Below are 23,533 nucleotides of genomic sequence, written 5' to 3'. Positions count from 1 at the left end.
AATTAATTTGGAAAGGTTTTTAAAATGACATTCCACTGATTAAATCTTTGCTTGAGGTTGACTTCAATAAATTGTTCTGAATGTTCCAGTTAATTATATGGTTGAGGGTTTCTTTCTCTCTTTTTCTGCATTGTTTTAAAAGGAAAATACAGTTTTGAGATGGGTACACTACTTTGGCATATTACAGGTAACAAAGGGGAGGGATGCCTGTATAATGGGACTGATTGCATGCCAGAATTAAGCTTTTGTGCTTGGATTTTTGGGAGTGTGACAGATGTAGGTATAAATGAACTCTTTGAGGGCAGAGAACTATACGAGCTGAAGACTGAGCCCAGTGGCCAAACTGTTCTACATAATAATTGTCACAATGTAAATTCTTTAAAGGAATTTCAAAATCTGTATGCAGAAACTAGATGGTTCACAGCCAAATGTGCAAAAACTAAATGCAAGCCAGAGTATGGGCTCTAAAGGGAAAGGTCATGATGGAGATGACCTACTGAAGAAGAGAGCTTTCCAGTTGAATATTGGGGGAATGGCAAAGTGGGAATGTCTGAAGAAACAAACAGGATCGAGGAAAGAAGGACAATACAGTATTGGGGGAAAGCACAGCCTGAAAAAAATGGGGATTTGGAGGGCAGGGCACAAGAACTTGTGTGAAACATTCCATTTTTCCCTCCCCTCTCTTATATCATTCTCCTCCACTCTGTTCTCATACCACCCCTATGTGACAGGCAACACTGAAAATTTAAATTCAGGCAGTGAGCTTCAATGACAGAGTAGGGATTCAGTCCTGGGTCTCTCATATTCTGTTCAGCTTTTACAGCTGCTGGCCTCAACGAACCTTCTCTCAAAGGCCAAAGCAGCCCTGGAAAGGGCCTTGTCCTCTCCCCCTAGCTTTAACTGACATAAACCATTGAAGGCTGGTAGTATTGCGACTGCATAACAATGACCAACTGAGGGCATTCATTTCTCACAGCCACAGGTCCTGCTTCTATTATTTTAGTAATTTAACACACACCAGTGTATTTCTCTTTAATGTTTCAGATTTTTCTGCAAACCTGAGCTGTTTCTCAGGTTGTGTAAAGATGTCTGTTCATGATCTCTATCTCCACATTAAAGTATCCAGAGATGGGGTAATGTTGACATTTGTATTGCTAATAATGATGGTGATATACGAGGTGATCCTGAGTGAAATAATGGAGAATTAGCATGTGGAGTCTTGATGTTCGTTGAGCAACTGAAGGTATGAGGATTCATCTGGATGATGTGGTTCCCAAAATGAAAATAGGAATTGGTCTTGTATATTATGTAAAGATGTCCTGTGGCAAATAATAAAAGACAGGAGAGTGGGAGAATCCTGAGATGTGTTTTGAAGAGAGCCTGAAAGGAAGATAAATCCAGAGAAATTAGCCATGTTAGTCTGTTGCCACAAAATAGTAAGTACCTTTAAGACTAACAAATTTTTGTAGCTTAAACTTTCGAGAAACACAATTCTTGTCATCAGAGGGTGTGCGCTTGACAAAGAGAGTCCATGCATCTGATGAAGAGAGCTGTGTTTCTTAGAATCTTATGCTACAGTAATATGTGTTAGTCCTAAAGGTGCTACTGGAATCTTTACTGTTTTGAAAGGGAAATGTTACTAGTGGGACTGAGGGGATAATTGGAGGGAGTAAATGGTCAAGTAAGAAAAACTGGGGGAATTTATGAGGTGTACTATAGGCTAGGACTTAAAGCTGATCCTGAGGGGGATAATCGGCAATTCATTGGAGCAATTGTCCTGAGGGAGAATATTAACTGAATGAGAAATGTTACAGCTGTTAGAACCTGCAAAGGAACTGGGAATTTCTGTTTGCTGGTGGGAATGTTCCCTCAGGAGAATAAATGGGGAGTTGATGTGGCAGGAGTCCTGAGGAAATACTGAAAAGGGCTGCTGTGGGTATTAGTAGAGCTGTGACTTGCAGGAGGGGGGAACAGAGATTGGTAATTCAGTGGTCTTGAAAAACAGTCAAAGAATAGTAGTTGTGGGGAGAACTGACAAGAAACTGGTTTATTCGGTTATTTTTGTGAATATGCTTTAATTGGTAATTGACTTTGGGAATTAATATAAAATAACAGTGCTGTGAGGTATGTTATAAATGCTCCTAACCTTTCTTTGTGTTGAGTACATATGGGAAGACTGCCATATAGATGGAGGGTTTAGTTGCCAGGAAGGGCTAATAATAGTTGAGATGCATAACTGAGTGATAAGTATAGCTAGAATTTGATTAAAGCAATTGGTAATACTTGTGAATAGCAGCAAATTTGTATATAGATAATAGAAGAGTTAACAAAAAGATGAAAAAGAAGAAAATAGATTTATACCCCACTTTTCACTACCTGAAGGAGTCTCAGAGTGGCTTACAATCTCCTTTCCCTTCCTCTCCCCACAACAGACACCCTGTGAGGTAGGTGGGCCTAAGAGAAATTTAACAGAAACTGCCCTTTTCAAAACCAGCTTCTCACAGTTATGACTGACCTAAGGTCACTCCAGCAGTTGCATGTGGAGGAGTGGGGAATCAAACCCAGTTCTCCCAGATAAGAGTCCACATACTTAACCATTACACCAAACTGGCTCTCATATGAGAAATGAGTGACAGTATGTGTAGTAAGATAAGAACATAGTATCTCTGTTAAGCCCTGAAGGTTCCATTGTCCTGAGTGCTGTAATAACTTCTAATCCAGCAATCTCTTGCTCTACTCTGTTTCTTTGCAATAAAACAGCTACTTTAAAGTCCCGCAATGAGTGACCTGGGAGGTTGAAATGTTCTCCTACAGGTTTCTCAGTTTTGTGATTCTTGATATCAGATTTGTGTCCATTTTTCCTTTAATGTAGGGGTTTGACTCATTCGCATATTAGGCCACACCCCCAATGTCACCATTGTTTCACGCAGGGCTTTTTTGTAGGGAAAAAAACCAAGCAGGAATTAATTTGCATATTAGGCCACACCCCCTGACACCAAGCCAGCAGGATCTGCATTCCTGTGCACTCCTTAAAAAAAGAAAGAAAAAAGCCTAGGCCTCCACTTTATGTACTGTCTTACCATCCCATGTTATTGCAGAGCTTTTTTGTTTGCAAGACTGAGCATTATAGCTAGAATGGTTTTGCAAGGGAAAATTTTTGAATAGGCTCTACACTGATAGGATCTGCCCTTGTGGCCTTAACAGGATTGATACATCTTTTCACGCTCTGTTGGAATGAAGATTTTTTTGAGATGAGGGATTACTATATTAAGCCTTTATTCAATCAACTGTTTCACCATACTCCAGAAACCCTGACTCTTGCTTAGTAATAAAGATCACTCAAGCACAGGGGTAGCCAAACTTGCTTAACGTAAGAGCCACACAGAATAAATGTCAGATATTTGAGAGCCGCAAGACATGAATGTCAGATGTTTGAGAGAAGGAAGGAAGGAAAATAGATGGGGGGAGAGAGGAAGAGGTGGAAAGAAAACCATTTTAACTTTAAATTCATTCTCCAAGCTGTCATTTGGCTTGGCTTGGAGAAGTGATTTAAAGAAAGAAATGCCTTTTTCAGGCCGGCTGAACTGAAGGGCATTGTTGGCATTTAATGGCATATGCAGTGTTAGAAGATGAGCAAGTGAATGGGACTGAGCTGGTACAGTTGATGTTGTTAGGTCCAGTGATTATGTTGTCTGGGTGTATGTGGCAGCTACACTGGCATATGAGTTCATTGCAAGCTCTGGTCAATTAGATGTTGTATCATATAAGGCAGCTTCCGTTGACACTTCAATTTTTCTTTTTGTCCTCTCATCTGAAGACACCAGCAAATGTCTATTTTAAAATTCATAATTGAAAGCACAACTAGGTGATTTCCTGACAACTAGTGGCTTCTTGTTGCAGTGACTAAAGTGCCACTGTTTGACCTGTAGGTGTCACACTCAGCCAAGTTATTTGTGTAGTTCACAAGTCCCTACTCTTTCACTGCCAACAATGTGCACATGAAAAATATACCTCCCCCTATAAATTAGTGTTTGCTGGGTTTTTCAGAAGAAATTCCACAAAGGAAACTGAGGAGAGAGAAGCAATAGAAACCAAACTTCTTTTCCTCACATTTATTAAAAGCCCTCCTGAATTGGATAGATATCCCCACTAGACCTTTAATCCTGATTTAGCACTGTCCACAAACTGACATTTTACACTACAATAATAAAAACCAGCTCTATGAGTCTATGATTCTAGTGTAGAAAATCAGTTTAGGGACAGGGCTGAACCAGAATTAAAGGTATAAGTGTGGAATTGGCCATAGTCAACTTTTGAAACCCTGACAGTTATATATGGGCCATATGGAAGTAAGCTCCTACTCCTATATTGTAACAAATGGAAAAAATACAATCGCTCTAAATGCTCTCCTAAGAAGATTTTGCATTTAGAAAACAGTCAATTTATAATAATTTCATGTAAAATTATCACCCAGTTGTCGTTTTTGTTGAGACAATGTAAAGGGTACATGTGCCAGTGAGTATGTTTAACACAACTCTTCTATGGAAGTGTGGGGAAGTTTTGGTGTATATTAAGCTATAATGAATGGAAAGAACCTTTTTTTTGTTTGTTTTCTTAATTGTAAATTCGTCCAGCATAGAACTGGCTATTTGGTATAATTTTAAATTACTATCTGAACAAATTCTGTATTTTCCTTCTGACTATTTCACCCCCTTACAGAAGTATTACAAAGAGGTTGGTTTCCACAAATCCTTTTAGAATATCTCCAGTATTTATTCAGTTTCCCCAGACCCATTAAGGTGTTGTTTCTCAATACTTTATTGTGCATCAAGACACACTTGTGTAGGGTTTTTGTTGTTATTTCAACTTAAAATACTCAGTAATTTAATAACACACATATATACAAATACCAAAAGGCATCCTTTTTTTAAATTTGTGCTTTGCAATAATTCCCTGCAAGCTTTCAATGCTTAATTTTTTTAAAAAAACAAGCCAATTTATGAGGTTGTATAGGGGAAGCACATGACACCATTTCCGTTTCTCCTTGGAAGACGCAAAGTTTCCTCCCCCCCAGATAACACGTGAGTACAAAAGGCGCGAAGGTGAGGCGGGTTGGATGAGGCACCGGGATTCCTCGAAAAGCCGTTCCTTGGAAAGCGAAGCTGAAGGGGCTCGTCGGCAGTCCTCCATGCGAAAGGAGCAGGGGGTGGTGCTTCATGTGTTTACGTGTTTTTACAACGACCCTTTAGCGTTCCCTCCCCCCCCCCGCCATTCGTAGAATCTCCGCGCCTTTTGTTGGCACCCTACACGTAGCAGCAAAGCAAAGGCCTTGGGGGTTGGGGGGAGAGGGGTGAGGAGAGAGAGAAATGATGCCTCTTCAGCTTCGTGGACTACAACAAAATTAAAAGGCTCTGCAGTTCCCGATGCTTCAAGGGTGCAAACGGAAGGGGGAGAAAGCGCGCGAGTTTCTCCTGATCTTTGTAAGCCACGTAACTGCAGCTGCGCAACCCCTGCCCCCCCCTCCAAGAAAAGGAAGGTACTTCTCTGCCACGTTCTCTCGCTGAAAAGCCCTTTATTCTAGTTTATAGCGGGGGGGGGGGACTACCAACTAGTGCCCACCCAGGAACTGCCTGCGTCCTTTCCATTCCCCGCCGCTTCGTGGTGCAATCTTTGGCTTCTTTGTCGATTGCTGGAGGATTCTTAAAGAAATACTGTGCCTTTCCCCCCCCCCCCCTCCGTTTTTCCTGTAAGGAAGCCAGGCTGAGCTAAAATGTTCAACTCTGTCCTAGAATGCCCTCTCTTTCTCTTTTCTCCCCCCACCCCACCTCGGAGTTTCCAAACGTTCCTCTAGATAAACCCTTGTGTGTGTAGGGAGGGGGGGGGGAGTTTAGGTTATGATCGCCAGCGTTGTTTACGTTCCCAAGTCTCTTGTCTTCGGACAGGCAGAAAACTTTGCTGGGGGTCTGATCATGTGTTGCCTCCCCCCACCGTCCTCCCCACCTCAACCTCCGCGGACGATCGCGTATACAACCACCTAAGCCGGACGGCGCAGGCAAAGAGGATGTCTTCGAGGGTGAGTAGACAGCATCTTCCTGAGGCTCCAAAGCCGCCTTGTCTCCCCCCTCTCTGGCTGGCCCACTTCCCAGGGTTGTACTGTGATCAAACCCTCCAGCTTGGAGGGGGCTGAGCTCTTGCGCTTGAACCCGCCTCCGCCAGATCTCATTTCCCTAAAAGAAAAAAGAGAGAGAGAGGAGAGGGGGGGAAATCTCCCATCTCTTTCCATTTCTCTTCCCCCCCCTCCCCTTTCCCATTCCTGTTTTTCCCCCCCCTTACAGTTCCGTGGAGCATTTCCCGGGACCTGCCAGCATGCCTGCATCCAGGGGGGGGCTGCTGTTCCTTTCCTTCCTGGTCCTGGGACAAGCAATGGATTTTACAGATTACAGCTATGTCATAGAAGAAGAGGAAGAAGACACTGATCCAATTGACTATAAGGACCCTTGCAAAGCTGGTAAGGCTTGGGAAGGGGAAAAGGGAGAGACACCCCACTGCCAGCAATGCAGCCGTTCTTCCTGCTGTGATGATCTTCTCTTGCAAATGTATTTCTTTTTTTGTTATTGGGGGTGGGCAAAGGGGAAGCGGTGGTCTTTTGTGTGTGTGGAGTCTGCATCGAGGCTCTGAAAAGGGCAGAGGGGCTGGTTGAACCTGGGTCATGCACGTTGCCTAGTTGGCAGTGCAGCTTGCAGACAAAAGAAATGAGGAAAGTTTTTTTTCTTCTCTCCACTTCCCCCCTCCTTTTTTGCCTCTCTAGACTATACTTAGACTATAAAGTTCAGGCTGAGAAAGAAAGACAGTCTTTGGTATGCAAACTTCAGAGCTTTTGAAGCAATGCTTTGTAGAAGGTCTCTTTCTCCTGCCTCTACTGCAGGAAATTAAATAGTGCTTTTCCTTCTGTAAATTATTTTTCTTCTTTTTCCCCATCCTCTAACAATTCTTGTTAGCGTGCAGAGGTCTTTGTGTGATGGTGATGGCCAGAGGCCTTGTATGTTTTCTGTATGTCTGCTGAGGGAATTCATGTTCATTGAAGGAAAGTAAACAGACTCTGCAAGAGATAAAGATGAGAAAGTTGTCAGTATGCCCCCTTGATGCATCTGTTTATGCTTAGAAGGTGAAGGGAAGTGTGTGTGAACTGGACCTAGCTCACCTTTTTTATCCTCTCAAACATTTCCTGTCTCCAAGCAATTTTCCCCCTTCACTAGTGGCTGCAGCTGTCAAAAGAAGCATGTTTTTCAGGCTCACAGAATGCTCATCCTCCGTTGCTCACCCTGATACTTCTTCAACATTTAAATCATTAACTGGAGCATGTGCATGATTGTGTGCATGCACCTACATGGGGGGATGTATTTGTGGTTGTGTGCACAAACCTGCATGAATGTGCGTGTCTATGAAAAAAACATTTGTAGATCACAGTTTCTCACGTTCAAATGGTGGTTTCCTCTGCTCTTTGTCCAGTGCTACAGTGTGACATGTCCTGTCCGTTCTCCCTCCACCCCTCCGCCCACCATATGCCTGTATAAACTGGGGTTGTAAAAATTACATAGTCCACTCTAATTGTTGTTGCCTGCATGATCAGCCATTAACTTACTCAATTAGCAGTATCTCGTGCACATGTAGTGCAAGGGGCTGAACCTGCTAAAATAGTGGCTCTGATCTGGTAACTTAACAGACATGTCTAAAGGGCTATAAATAAAAGGCATGTTTTTTCTTCACTAGCCTAAGGGTGCAGTTCCATTGAACCTGTGCTCCACTGAACAGTGCTTTAATCCTGATACTAATACTCTAAATAGTAGTGGCACTCTAAATGACTTTTGATAGTGCCAGCTCAGGCTGCTGTGAAAGCAAAAATAGATGCCTCTGTCTGATGAAGGGGGCTTTGACAAGCTTGTACCTGAAAATCTTGTTGATCTCTGATGTGCTACTGGACTTGAATCTAGCTCTTCAGATGCAGACCAACACAGCTACACTCTGCAACTTGACTCTTAAGGTTTCTGTTTTTTCTCCTCGTCCCCTTCAGATAAATAGCTACAGGGAGAAAAGTGTAAAAGTAGGCAGACTGTGTTATTGGACAGTAATGGCAGAAGATCTGAAGCATTATTTATTTATTTATTTTAATTTTTAGATATATTTGTAAGCACATCTGATGTGAAGTTACAAGAGAACCAGAGCTATTGTCCCAAGATTTCTCTGAAGTGAAATAGATGGGCTGATGCAGAGTTCTCCTTCACTAATGTTCTTAGGGGTGGTTAAATGATAGTAAGAGTCAAAATGTAGCAATTTTTGACAGCATGCTTGTGGATATGTACTGTCCCATCACAGCTTTTTGTTTTCCCAGTTGTATTATGTGGATAGGCTTGTTTCCCTTAAAGAAGGGCTGTAGTGCTCTGCTTGGTATGCCCAAAGTTCCAGGTTCAATTCCCGGCATCTCCAGCTAAAAGGACCAGACATTAGGTGATGTGAAAGACCTCCATCTGAGACCTTGGAGATCCTCTGCCAGTCTGAGTAGACAGTACTTTGATGGACCAAGGGTCTGATTCAGTATAAGGCAGCTTTATGCTTTACAAAAATATCCTGTTGCTGCATGAATCAAATAAAGTTGCTGGTGGTTGCGTGGGCTGCACAGTCTTGCTTTACTTCCAGATATAATTTGCATGACATCCTTTCTGCCAATTCATAGAAAGCTCCTTGCCTTTCCAAAGTTGAAGCAGTAGGAGTACAGGTTCCACTTGGGCTAATCCCATTATGAGCTTAATATGGAGTTAATATTTATACTATAAGGTTGTAGTATTAATGACAACCTTCAAAGTCCTTAGTATTTGCATATTTTATGGTATTTATTCCTTTTACTGGATGCAGTAGGTCTATTTTATTTCAATTAGATCCCATTATGTATCGGGACAGGGAACAGTGCTCTTAAAACTGAAATAAATAAAAACAGAATAATATCCATTGAAGTATAGAGCACCATATACTGTAAACCATCCATGACAGTTCAGTCTTGGAAAAAGTCTTCTTAAAATCTTGTTATCTTCACTTTTTAAAAGTGCTTGATTGGAATTGAGAATAGCAATAAAATATGTTCAGTTCTGAGAGAGAGAAATACTTTTGGAGTTTCAGCACTGAATTGGGATAGATGCCATTCTGTTTCTTCAGGCCACATTGGTCTCTGAAGTACTTTTCTCTGACTAGTGGCCAAATCCTAAAAATCATTTTTAAAAACTACTATTGAGTTTCTAGCTCTTACAGTTACTGGCATAAATTTGGAAGTATGATGTGGGTTGATGCTGTGATTTAGTAGCTGAAAGCCAAATAGCTTCACATTTGTTAGACCTTCAAATGCCATTCTTTTGAAGCCCATCTTATTATTTTAAGAGTTCGATGCCTGTCAATTATGTTGTGACATTTTTCTGGGTGGCCCTCCAGCTTGCCACCCTGGCAGACCAGGTTGCTAATCTTCAGCATGAGTGTAAGAGCTGCATTCCTCTGTAATCAAAAAGCATGAGAAAAAAAATGGAAGGGCAAGTGGATTGTCAAGGTATGATTGCCCTCTAGCTTATTTTAAATCAAGACTAGCAGTTTTATTTATGATGACTTCATAACAAAATTATCTGTCGACAGCCTGCAGTGAACTATCAATTAGCCTTATGGAAATAAGTTTAACTAATCTATAATAAGACATCGATAAAAAGTATTTCAGGTGGCTGAAATCATTCATTTGATATCCTGAAGCCTTCAGGCAACTGCTCACAGGTAGACCACCTACATGCAAAGCAGTATTAAGCAGAGTTGCACCCTTCTAAGTCCACTGAAGTCAGTGGATTCAGAAGGGTGTAACTGTTTTTAACATTGGATTATTAGGCACACAATGTGAGAGAAAGACAAAGCTGGTGAAAATTGTGACGCACATAATAGAACAAGACAAATGCTGGTTCCATCTATAGCAAAATAAAATGGGTAAGCAAGTTGAGACATTTAGCCCGAATATTCTAAAATAAATCTCTTGTTTTATCAAAGCAGTCCTTTTCAACTATACATAATTAATTCACAGCTTTTTTGTACTTGGTTTCAGTGCCATGTAATGCACCACTTTGCATTTCTGTATAAATATATTTATGTCAGTTTGATCCTAGCAAAGTCAAGGATGATCTGGAGGTACAGATGCCAGGTGTTGGTAGGGAACTGCCAGATGTGAGTTATTTTGGACTGAAATGCTGTAGATTTATTTTTTTAAGATATGGAATAGAGTGAAAAAGTACAGCCAGATTTTTATAAAAGGAATGTGTTATTTCAGCCAAATGAATAAAAGTTGAGAGGTAAACTTTTATCTGTGGTAGTGGTGGAAGGTGCTGGTTTGTTACACCTGACTTATGATGACCCTGTAGAGCAGGGGTGGCCAACGGTAGCTCTCCAGATGTTTTTTTTGCCTACAACTCCCATCAGCACCAGCCAGCCTGGCAAATGGCTGGGGCTGATGGGAGTTGTAGGCAAAAAACATCTGGAGAGCTACCGTTGGCCACCCCTGCTGTAAAGTCTTCAAGGCAAGAGATGTTCAGAGGTGGTTTGCCATTGCCTGACTCCACATTATGGCCCTGATATTCCTTGGTGGTCTATCATCCAAATACTAGCCAGGACTGACCCTGTTTAGCTTCCAAGCTCTGGTGAGATTGAGCTAGCCTGGGCTATCCAGATATAAATGGATAATATAAAATACACACCAGCTATTTGAGAGGTCTGAACATGATGTGAGTACTATAAATCATATCACTTGATTTTTTATCCTGCCGTTTTTCCATGGTCCCAGGAATGCTTATATAGATTGCCCTTCTCCATTGTAGCTTCATGGTAGCCCTGTAAAATAGGCTAGGCTGGGCAGAGAGTGTCTGGCCAAGGTGAGCAGTGAACTTCATGACACAGTGGGGACTTGAACATGGATCTTTCCACTTCTAGTCCCACTTTTACACCTCACTGGTAGTCTGCTCTTCCTTTTGAGGAGAGTCAGCGTGGTGTAGTAGTTAAGAGCAGTGGACTGTAATCTGGAGAACCAGGGTTGATCCTCCACTTTTCCGCATGAAGCCTGCTGGGTGACCTTGCACCAGTCACCGTTCTCTCAGAACTTTCTCAGCCCCATCTACCTGCCTGTTGTGGGGAGAGGAAGGGAAAGAGATTGTAAACCATCTTGAGACTCCTTAAGGTAGAGAAAAGCAGGATATTCAAAACCCACTTCTTCTGAATAGGATAGGCATCCACCATCAAAACTGAGCTGTATTTTCATCACATAAACAGAGCTGCATTGTGGAAGGGGAATGTCTCACGATTCTTGTTTTCCTCTCAAGAGCGTTACAAGATTTTTAGGGATAGAAGAGAGAATGGGGTTCTCCTGGGGTCAATGCAGGCAAGTAATTTACTGCTAGCCTACCATATTTGGCAGTAAAGCAGAAAGATGAAACAGTCAATCTGCCACATCAGCCTCATTGCACCGATAGGCCAGAAAGAATCTGCTGATATCTCCCTTACCCCTGTAAACATTTCTGTATCAGGCTTACTTGCTAGCGTCATGAAGTCCTGAGCTTTACTATCTGCAGAGCACATTTGCTTTTTCACTTCCAGCTCCGTATTAGCAATCTGATACGTCTCCACCAGTGATCAACAGAATGAGTTTATAGCCATAAATGCTTCAAAGCAATGGCTTGGCAGACATCACATGGGGGAGAAAGAGGGTGGTACCTGGTAATGATAACTTTTCCCAACCGGACATATGAGGTACATAGCAAAATCACTGAAGCTGGATCTGTGTGTGTGCACATGGCATATGGTCGTCAGGAGCTTGGGTGTGGTCTGAAATGCCTTGCTTTCAATGGAGGCACAGGGTACAAATGTAACTAGGCTGGCATTCTTTCATCTATGCCAGGCTAGATTACTGTCTCCCTACCTGTCTCACCAAGATCTAGCCACAGTGATGCATGTAACAATCGCCTCCAAGCTGGATTACTGTAACTTGCTCTATGCAGGGCCACTCTTAAGGCTGATCTGCAAAATGCAGTTGGTCCAGAATGTATTGGTGTGGGTTCTCATGGGTACACCATTGAGAACGCATATTGATCCGATGCTCTACCAGCTGCACTGGCTGCAAATTGAGTACCGGATCAGGTTTAAGTTTCTAATGTTGACATTCAAAGCTCTAAATCAGAGATGTCAAACTCATTTGTTATGAAGGCTAGATCTGACATAAATGAGACCTTGTCAGGCCAGACCATGTTTGTCATAAAATGTAATGCCAGGTAGTGGAGATATAAACTTTATAAAGGACACAAACACAATTAAAGATTTTAAAAAACCCTTAAAACACCCTTAAAAGATTAGTTCTCTTGCAATATTTTGTTTATTTAACAGTCTCTGATAACTGACACCCTTTGCTCTGAATTATTGCATCAAAATCTGGAGAAAATGTCATGCTGTAGCAGTCTTGACTATGCTGTTCAAGGTGTAAGTTGCAAACCTACTTTTGATTTATTGACATTCATTACAGGAATCTCATGGTCAATGCTTTAAGCCTAAGACACAGAGGAAAACATGAAATTGCTGGGCATTGCGAGCTTTTGTACACAGGTTGCGTCATGTGCTACTCAAGGGCATGTGAAGGCACTATAACACAGACTGAAGGCTACGTGTTTGTCTACAAAACTATGGTCTTCCCCAGAGAAATTACTACAACTCCTATGAGGCAGTGCAAGAACAGAGAGACAGCCATGTATAGTGGTCAGTATCAGCCTACTTATATGGGAAGCCTCTGTTAATACCCCAGTCTGCAGAGGAAATGTGTTGGGTGAACTTGGTTTGGATGCACACTCTCAGCTGAATCCACTTCACTGGCTTGTTGTTATTTCTCATCTAAATAGTTCACATTGCTTTCCTACTGAGAAAGACTGGATTATGAAGGCATGAATACAGTGAAAAGGGGGAGGCAAACCCAGTTGCATCCAGGAGAGCCCTGGTATAATAGGCCAGAAAAACACGCACATACTCTCTCCCTCTCCCTCCCAAAGCAAAGCAAAAAGCTCATACCCTGAATAAAACTTTGTTGGCCTTAAAGATGCTTTCTGTCTCTCCCATGTGATCAAGGGAACTGGCAAAGGAAGCTGTGGCTGTTTCCTTCCGAGGGGATGAGGGAGAGGAGCATCAGCCAATAGAAGGAAGAGAAGCTTGGCTCAGTAGGTCTGCTGTGTGATTGAGAGAGCCAGGCAAGCATTTCCTCCCCGCTTCCTCCCCAAGGGCGGAGCCTCAGCCAATGGAGGAAATAAAGGCTTTGCTCTGTAGCTGCTGTGTGATTGAGCAAGCCTGGTGAAGCAAGCTGTGATGGAGAAGGAGAAAGAAGCAGACTTGCTCGTGGACCTGATAGGAGCCCTCTTGGGGCCTGATTTGGCCCCTGAGCTGCACGTTTTACACCCCTGCTCTAAATGGTCTAGATTAACAGGGGCGCCAAACTCATTTGTTATGAGGGACTGATCTGACATAAATGAGACCTTGTCAGGCTGGGCCATGTGTGTACCTATTTAAAATCAGGTAGAAGAGGTATAAACTTTATAAAGGACACAGACAAACACAATTAAAGAATTAAAAAACTTAAAACATACTTAAAACATTAGTACTCATTGCTTTTAAAGGTGCTCTCTTAGTATTTCTCCCATGCGATCCAGCAAACTGGCCAAAGGAAGCTCTCTCTTTCCTTCTTTCCCCAGGGGACCAGGAGAAGGAGGAGCCTCAGCCAATAGAAGGAAGAGAGGCTGGGCTCAGTAGCTCTGCTGTACAATAGAGAGCCTGACAAAGCAAACTCTCCCTCCTCCCTTCCTAAGGGAGGAGCTTCAGCCAATGGAGAAAATAGAGATTTTGCTCTGTAGCTCCTGAGCGATTGAGCAAGCCTGGGAAAGCAAGCTGTGATGCAGAAGGAAGCAAGAGAGCGGAAGAAGGAATCAGATGACAGCTAGTTGATTGGGGGCCTGATTTGACCCCCCGGACTGCATGTTTGACACCCCTGGCCTAGAAGCAACATATCTGCAGGACTGTCTGTCCTGGTATGTCCCTCAAAGAACATTGGACTCAGCCAATGACAATGGACTGGTGATCCTCAGCCTGAAAACCATCCAGCTATTTTTTGGTCCTGGTCCCACCTGGTGGAGTTCTCTGTCTAGTGAGACCTGGGCTCTGCAAGGTCTGAAACAATTCTGCAGGGCTTGTAAGACAGTGATGTTCCACCAGGCATATCATTGGGGCTAGCAATGGTCTGAAGAGCACTGACCTCTGTCCTTGTGGTTTCCCTTACCCTTCCCACCTGTTCTTTCCTGATCATTAGCACCTGTAATGCATTAGTTTTTATTATATGCACAATTGTTATTTTAATATTGTAAAGTTAAAATTTTAACTATTTATTGTGATGTAACCAGCCCTGAGCCCTGCTGTGCAGGGAAGGGCAGGCTAGAAACTGAAATAAAAATAGATAAATAGTGTTATCCTCCATACTGTTCTATGCAGACAGTACCTCCACAAATCCTCTTGGCAAAATTTTATATAGATATCTCAGAAGTACTTATAAAAGGAGACAATTCATTTTACAGGATCATACAGTAGAATGGGCCATCTGGTCCAGCCTCCTGTGGAGAGGCAGGACCATCTGTTCTCTAGTCACATGCACACATGCGCAACCCACCCCAGTCATAGTATGGCAAAAGCGAAGAAGTAATGCTGTCTCCCGGAATTTGTGGAGGTGATGAGCTCTATCTTTGCATGTTCTCTGCGATGTTTTAAAGCATTCACAAAAACAAAATCTCATAATGTAAAAAGAACAACAGTCATGAGTGGTTCATTCCTATCTTACTTGTCCATCTGAATTCATCCAGAGATAATTGTTCTGCCAGATCTGGGTACTAGCACTGTTGCAGGGGTATGAGTTGCTACTGCTTGCTTCTATTAGGAATCTTATACCCAGTCTTGTGAATTGCTGGCAGTTAAAGACATTGGAGGGGGGGGGGGGGGGCGCTGTTTTTAGACAACCATTCAGATAGTGGAAGTATTGCCAGACAGTGTCCCTGTTTGTTTGCCTTTTTTTTGTCAGATAAGATTCCTGCTGCAAAGCAATTGTATCTGAAACTTTCAGTGAATGTTGACCATGTCTACTGGGGGTGGGAATGTTATGGGGAGAATTAAATGTCTTCAGGTTTTCTTTTTTTCCTGTTTGAGAGAGTAGGGACAGCAAGCTGATGTTAACCTCAAGGGTTTAGTGAAAACGTTATTTTTAAATCTTTGTAATTGGTAAGAAACATGAAAATGGGACAGTGATCCATTTCAAATATCTGGTAATCAGCAAACCAATTTACTGTTGTGGTCCCAGGAAAACCTTTAAGCTGCAGCACATTTTTTACAATGTGCTCAAAGAGTTTTGTCATATGGCAAAGCTAGTCTTGCTTTATTCAGTCTTTATGCAGTGAGATGACTACTTTGTAGTCCCAAGTAGGTGTAGTAAAAATCTGCTTTTATTCATCAAGAACCCCAATCACTTAGCAGGTGTCTGAACCACACTGCTACACTCAGACTCAGTTCATACATCACAAAGTGGAGTCCTTTAATGACAGACACAAACCTGGTTAATTCCTAGCCTCAAATGCACCCTCCTTTCTTCCCTTGTACTGCATGCCAAGATTGAAGAGTAAAGTCTTTAACTGCAATTAGTTGTGACAAAATAAACAGCAACAAAAGCAAGGCTTATGACAGGTTGACCATTTACCAACTATTAGGTTACAATGAAGTACATAGTTAGCTTATCTTCTGTATCATTTTGTCAGGTACTAAGGAGAATTTTATCACACTGGCACAGTAAGCCAAAAATATAAGAAAGCTGGGGAGTGGCAGAATTCTTATTGAATAAGTTAGTGTTGAATTAAATATACTGGATAAGATAGATATATTTTTGCATTCATGCAGGGGTTCTTCCAGTATCATCTTAGGCTTCACTAGCTTCTTCTTAGAAGGACTGCTGGTTTCCCCAGACTAGATGTCTTTTACTCTATTTGTTCTTCCCTCAACCTCTGGTGTAGTCTTTAAACACACTAGTTATTGCAAACACTACTGAGTATGTAAAGTTAACGCAATGAAGTGTGTTGTGGCATCTGAAAAACCAACACATTGACTGTATCATGAACTTTATAAAAGAGAAGATCTGAAGAAAGCTCATGTCATAATATACTTCTTAGTTTTTAAGCTCCAAACAGAGTCTGTGGTTGAGATTTTGGAGAACTTCTGGAAAGCAGATACAATTTCTTTAATTTTAAGAACATATTCTTGTACAGATTTTCTCTGTACTCACCAGAGCCACACATGCAATCCTCTGTGACTTTTAGACCATGATTATTTAAGAGCTTGTAAAGATGACGTACTGCAAGAGGGTGCAAATAAGGTCTTTCCTGCTCACTGGCATTGCATGGGTTGCCTACTCATCAGACATATCACTCATGTTCTTGGTCAAAGGCCTCCCTGATTCTTTTCCATTGCAGCTTCTAAGCTGTGCCCTTCCAACCTACTTCCCTTAACCTCAGACCTAAAAGTCTATTGCTACAGTGTCAGTAGGCGTTTTCTCCTGAAATGTAGCTCGGCTTGAGGTTCAGACAGCTTTCCATTAGAAATCCCACATTACAGCCATGCCCTTTCCCCATATGGAAGCAAGAGGAGAGAGCGAGGAAGGTTGTCTTGGGTCAGCGAAACTGTGTTGCTTTCAAAATAAACCTCTCTGGGTGTGATCCAAGACTGTTGCTGTAGCAACCCACATGCCATGATGAGCCAGCAGGGCCCCCACATGAACCCATTTGTCCTGTTGTAAATTGAATTGCTGGAATCTGCTGAAGAACTAAAAAAACTAACCATATGGAATGCCCAGTTCTAAGGCTGTTGCATGCATTACACAGCAGCAGAATCCCAGTTTGAGAGAATAGCAGCCAAATCTGTCTGAATGTGTCTCTATGATACCTGTGCTTTCAAACTCCTCTTTGGCATATTCATGATTTGAGGTGCCCATGGTTAGAAAATGTTACCTGTGTGTATCTTATGTTATTTATAACACACCTTTCTCACTGAGAATCAAGGCAGATTCACAGTGTAGGTCAAATACCATCCACAGGATGGGACACTCAATAAATTTGGTTTGGATTGCAGTAATCTGAAAACAAAATTTAAAGCAGCAGTTAGTTATTGACTCAAGACCACTACCACATCAGAAGGGAATTTGGGTAGAGAATTGTAGAGCTGGGGGGTCATCTGAAGAAGAAGAGAAGAGATTGGATTTATACCCTGCCCTTCACTCAGAGAGGCTTACAATCTCCTTTCCCTCCCCCTCCCCACAACAGACATTCTGTAAGGTAGGTGGGGTTGAAAGAGTTCTATCAAGAACTGCTCTTGAGAGATCAGCTCTGATAGAACTTGTGACTTTCCCAAGGTCACTCAGCAGGTGCATGTGGAGGAATCAAACTCGGTTCTCCCAGGTTAGAGTCTGCATTCCTAACCACTACACCAAACTGGCTCTCATCTGCATATTGACCCAATTCCAGAGCTATGAATTATTTCTCTTAAAATTTTACATAGAGGTTGAATGACATGGGGGATAAAATTGTGCCCTCTGTATCACCACAAGACAGCTCTCACTGAAGATAACTAGTCTCCAGTAACAACCTTTTGAGCTCAGTCTGTGAGGAACAATTTAAACCAGTCCAGGGCACATCACCTGACAGCCAGTTCTGCCTCCAAATGCCTCAACAGGATGGCATGAGCTACTGTACCAAAGGCTGCAGATAGATCCAGTAGGAGCAACAAACATCATGGTATTTGTCTGCATTCAGACGCACTGAATTCACTGTCACAGTAAGTGATTGCAGCTATGAGCATAGATAGCTTCAAGAGGGGATTTGATAAACATATAGAGCTAAGGTCCATCAGTGGCTATTTGCCACAAGATATAGATAAAACATTGTGTCTGGAGCAGTGATGCTTTGTATTCTTGGTGCTTGGGGGCAACGGTGGAAGGGTCTTTGGAGTTCTGGCCCTACTGGTGGACCTGATGACACCTGGGTTTTGGCCACTGTATGACAGTGTTGGACTGGATGGGCCATTGGCCTGATCCAACATGGCTTCTCATATGTTCTTAGAGGTGATTTTTTTTTTAGTAGTGGCTGGATAATCACTTATTTGAGTGGCAGTAGGAAGGTGCCATGAGTTAATGACTGATGTATGATGGATATCAAAGGCTCATTCATATGGTTCTTACATGATTTTAGCAGCCAGGATGGGTAAGGACACAGTGCACAAGTGTTGACCTTTATAGATTTTTATTTTATTTATCAGATTTATATCCCGCCCTCCTCCAACAGGCTCAGGGCAGCTAACAACAGTTTAAAAACATTAGCAATTTACAAACATATTAAAATTAAAAACATTTCCATACATATTAAAAATTCAAGATGGCAAGCTTCTGATTTCCATTATATTAGTTCAGTGGGATTGTCGGTGCTGAAGGTAATAGCCACCTCCCCCTAACTATTAAAGGCGAGCTTGAATAGTTCCGTCTTACAGGCCCTGCAGAACTGTGGCATGGTCCTGATGTTTTCAGGGAGGGCATTCCACTAAATGGGGACTATTACTGAGAATGCTTTAGCTCTAGTGCTGGTCAATCAAGCTTCTTTTGATCCAGGGATCTTAAGGAGATTTTGAGACCCTGAACGTAGTGCACTCTCTGGTACATATGGGGAAAGATGGTCCCAAAGGTAGACAGGTCCAGGCCCATAGCTATGAGGGGGCCTGTGGGGGCACAACCCCCTGACTGCTAGGCAGGGCCCCCTGACCTGGGGCCCCTAACCAGCCTCCAGTGCCTCGGCTACATCCTCCTCCATTCTACCGTCATCATACACCGTTGCTTCTGCTTGCTTAGGGGCCGGAAGAATTCTCTGACCTCTCAGCAAGCAAAAACAACGGGGCACTTTCGGAGCCCAGGACTGAAACTTAAGCTCCCTGTTGCTTCTGCTTGCTTAGGGGCTGGAAGAAATCTCTGACTCCCCAGCAGGCAGAAACATCAGCTCCATGTTGGGCTGATGTTGGGCTAGAGGGTGCTTGCAAGAAGAGGCCATTCTGGCCCCCAAGTGGGGTGGCGGGGGTAGGGAACAGATGGCTCCATTGCAGACAGGGCAGGGTACACTGGTGCACACAAGTGGAGGTCCTGACTGCAGTCCGGGGCTGGGGATCAGTGGATGTTCACCTGCAGGGGTTTTCTGGCCTGGTCTCGCTGGCCACCCGAGCGAGGGTGGGAGCTGCACTTGGGCAGCCTTGACTTGCCCTCCGACAGGAAGAAATCCGAATTGGAGGTCTTGTATCCCCAGAAGTCAGTTGCAACTTGGTGGCGCCTTCCACCCCCCCCCCCCATTGTCCTGCCGGGCTTGCCTAGCTGGATCATGCTACAGGTAAGGATAGGAGACCGTGCAGCACGTATCTAAACCTCTGAGTGGCTCCCCACCAGAGCTGCTGGAAGAGGGTTGGAAAGGGATCACCTTGGGGCAGTGGTGGGGAGGGGGGAGGCTGTATGGCAGCGAACTGGCAGCTTTCCTCCTTAGCGGGGGTAGGAGAGAAGGCCATGGAGGTTGGGGCCACTATGTGCCCCCTGAAAAAAATCAGGGCCCCCCAATTCTTCAAATCCTGGCTATGGAGCTGGACAGGTCCCAGGCCATATAGGGCTTTAAAGGTTATAACCAGTACCTTGAAGCGAATCCGGAACGCCACAGGCAACCAGGGTAACGCTTTCAGCACAGGATGAATGTGCTCCCGTACAGGTAGCTCCATTAACAACCTGGCTGCTGCGTTTTGCACCAGTTGCAGCCTCTGAAGTTGAGTCAAGGGCAGCCCCATGTAAAGTGCGTTACAGTAGTCTGTTCTTGAGGTGACCATTGCATGGATCACTTTTGCCAAGTCGTTGTGCTCCAGGTATGGAACCAACTGCCTTATCTGCCTAAGATGGTAGATCCCAGGATCCTGTCAATATCCATTTTGGTAATTTTGTTAAAATGGTCTATAAGCATTCTGCCTGGTTTGTATTACAGGCAGTATCCCGATCATAGCATATTTATGTTATTTATTCAGCAAAAACTGCAAAAGTATCATTGCTAATTGTTTGTTACTGAGACAATAAAAGCTTAGATTTAGGAGTGAAAGCATTCAACAGTTAAGCAATTGGAATTGCTAAACAATTGGAATGGTTATAAACTAGCTGATTCAAGGGTCACAGAGAAATAACATTTCTTTGCTATCAGTGTTGCTTCATAGGTCTTCCACTGGGCTCTGTAATTAACTCTTGTCAGATTCAGTATGAGTTTCCCACCAATGGTTTTTTAGCCAATGTCTTCCAGCCCCCTTTAGGAGCACCAAGGTAAGTCATTGGGATGGCTTCCTCTCCAGTGTGTGAAGAGGGCTTCAGGAAGGAGACTAGTGTTCCCTATCCTGTTATAAAGGTATATTTCAAGTACATGTGACAGTATTGGCTTCTGAACTATGCTTATAGCAGGGGGAGCAGAGACCTGCCTTTCTGGCCTATATAAAGCTAATGGAAACTGACATCTCAACAAGTATTACTTACCTAACACAGTCCCCATCAGCCATTGAACCAGTTTGAACAGTGAAATGTGTAGATAAATGTTCTGTAGGACTGATTTCCTTCTCCCCCCTCTTTTCCACACCTGCTGAAGTTGATGGAATCAGACATAAATCCTCAGCATTGTTTCCTCCATCAGATAGTGAGTATAGTGCCTGTGGACTCCAAAATAAAGGAGAAGGGAGAGAGGAAGTAAAGCTATTCTTTCCTGTTGCTTGTTAAATTGCATGATTGTATCTTCTAATCTTTTTCAGTTACTAAGATTCCACCAAGCACTACTCACCATGAGTAAGACATTTTCTGAGTTGGCAGATCTAGGAGTAAACCCCTTTCCAACTTATTATTAGTTGGATACAATTCATTGGAAAATTATCTTGCTCCAGTCTCGTTGAAATGAATAGAAGCTGCATAAGGTCATGACAGAACTATTTCTCAACTCCTGTTCATTTTTATAAGGCTTGCCTAGCACAATATCTCAGTAAATTGGGCTTTAAGGAGGGTAGATTTGTCTTTGTCACTATTAGAATGGGAAACTGGACCTCTTATCTTGCTGGTAGACTCTGGAGGATTACAACCTAAAATTGTTGAATTGGGGTTTGCTAAACTACATATTGCACCACTGTAGAAACGTCTACCCTTTAGTACTTCCCATGGCCCAGGAAAATGTGGACTGGGTAAAATCAGGCACTTCCTTGTAACTTGTGCCTGAGAAGAATGAGGAGTGGTTATAGTTCCAGGAAATCAGACTTGTTGCCCTGTGTATAGTGTGTGAACCATTAACACACAATTTCACAAAGCCTCTTCGCTAAAAAGAGAAATTACAAGATGTAGGGAGATTTTTCATGAAACAAGAATAATTTTGTGCCTCCCAATTTGTATTGCTCATACAAGCAGATGGCTCAGGGTTTTGTTTCTGTGTTGATCCTAGAATATTGTCAGATCTGACACTAAGAAATTGCAATCTCTCTCTTTTTTCTTTTTCTCCTTCTGTCTTTCTATTTGAAACAGCCTTGCTGAGAAGTGGGCTTAGTGTATGTATTGATGTTTGAATGTACAAAGCCTTACTAAATGCTAACTAAACATAAGCCCTCAGAATATTTGTACTTACATTGTTCTTGGGAGATTAATGCATTTTGTTAGGCAACAAAAGTGAAATCCTGCTCATTCCCAGGCAAGCCATGAAGAAAATGTGCTGTCCATAAATCTACCAGTATGTAGGTTTGCTAGGTCTTACTCAAGAAATATCTGGAGACTTTGGGGGTGGAGCCATGTGATAAGCACAAATAACTCCAAAGGGAGTTCTGGCAATCACATTTAAAGGGACCTCATGCCTTTTAAATGCCTTCCCTTTATTTGGAAATAATGAAAGATAGGGGCACCTTCTTTTGGGGCTCATAGAATTGGACCTCATGGTCCAGTCATTCTGAAACTTGGGGGTTGTTTTAAGGTGAGGCACTGGATGCTATGTTGAAAATTTGGTGCCTCTGCCTCATAAAACAGCACCCCCCCCCCGAGCCCCAGATACCCACAGATCAATTCTCCATTATACCCTGTGGAGACCTATTCCCATAGTAGTCCTAATTGTATACTGCTGGAACATGACCAGAACAATGAAGCAGCTGGGGATGGACAGTGCTTTGGGAAAGACCATTAATAATCTGCATAGTTTGACTTTCAAACCAGCAGACATTTCCCTCCCCCTCCCCACGTTCTGATGACCCTGAAGCGGGGGAAGGGCCTCCAAACTGGGGAATCCCCTGCCCCCAGTTGGGAATTGGCAACCCTACTGGTATGTGCTCTTTGTACCTTGTTTCCAAAAGAACATTGGAGGGGGTTCACCTGAAGCTAAAGGTATCTAGGAACATGTTAGTGTCCTGGAAAAATCTTCTGATCACTGATGTAATTTAAGCTCTCATCTTTACTTCCATTCCCTGTTCAAAAGCTAGCTTTGATGAATAACTATTTTAAGAAGTGATTATTTCCTGCCCACCATTTTCCATCTCAGAAGTGGCCACTGAAGGCTAAGGTTGCAACTTTCCTTTGAGGACCGCAGCTGATCCAGCGACCTTCAAGGCCTGATCAGTAGCATAGACATGATAGTGCTGTGTTGACTAACTTCTAAACCTTGAGGGGTGAGGTATGTAGTAATTTGTTAACAGTGCCTTTTAGCTACCCACCTACGACAAACAGGCCAGTCTCTGCAAAAAGAATAAATGGATGAACTTATTCAAACTGGCAGTATGCAGAAACCTGTAGGAAAAAAATTCAATCTCCCAGGACATTGTATTGCGGACCTGGAAATTGCCATTCTTCAATCAAGGCGCTTCAAAGAGAGATTTCTGCATGAAATTGCTGATTTAGAATTTGTTGATAGGTTTAATAGCATTAATTTGGGCTTAGAGACACCATACTTTTCTTATAGAATACAGGTAACTGGCTTTCAGAGCTATGGAGACTGTTATGACCAATTCTCACTCTAAGCAGTGTAGTCTTGTGAGCAAAAATTCTACTTTGTGAGCTACTGGCGTTAAAGTTGTGAGCAAGCAATTTGGCTTCTGCATAAATTAGTTTGCTCTGGGGCCATCCTTCCTGAACTGAGACAAAAATGTGTGAGCTGGAAGCTAAAAAACTGTGAGCTAGCTCACACTCAGCTTAGAGGGAACACTGGTTATGACCAATTACAACCATTGTGAATGGTCACTGAACTTTTCATGCATATTTCTGTTTTGCATAAAAATTTCACAGATCCTGCTTCTTGCAAGTTGCAGCAAGTTGTCCCCCTGTCATATCTCTGTGTATACAGATAGATAT

At 42.8% G+C, this 23,533-nt stretch overlaps 1 protein-coding gene across 3 annotated transcripts in view; it reads left to right on the top strand.

Moving 5' to 3' along the window:
* Positions 1-5,877: 5,877 nt before the first annotated feature.
* BMP1 (bone morphogenetic protein 1) overlaps positions 5,878-23,533 on the top strand; it is a 197,947-nt gene continuing 180,291 nt past the window's right edge. The window contains exons 1-2 of one of the 3 annotated variants that reach the window (XM_060251045.1): positions 5,878-6,073; positions 6,336-6,508. In XM_060251045.1, coding sequence (XP_060107028.1) covers positions 6,367-6,508 — 142 coding nt within the window. In that variant the 5' untranslated portion in view covers positions 5,878-6,073; positions 6,336-6,366. Of the gene's footprint in view, positions 6,074-6,223; positions 6,509-23,533 lie in introns of those variants that run through there. The other 2 variants (XM_060251046.1, XM_060251044.1) reach the window with 2 other exon arrangements.

This window comes from Heteronotia binoei, chromosome 12 (genome assembly GCF_032191835.1).
Source record: "Heteronotia binoei isolate CCM8104 ecotype False Entrance Well chromosome 12, APGP_CSIRO_Hbin_v1, whole genome shotgun sequence".
NCBI lineage: Eukaryota > Metazoa > Chordata > Lepidosauria > Squamata > Gekkonidae > Heteronotia > Heteronotia binoei.
Note: the sequence above shows the minus strand (reverse complement) of the source record. Positions and strands in the feature narration are given on the sequence as shown.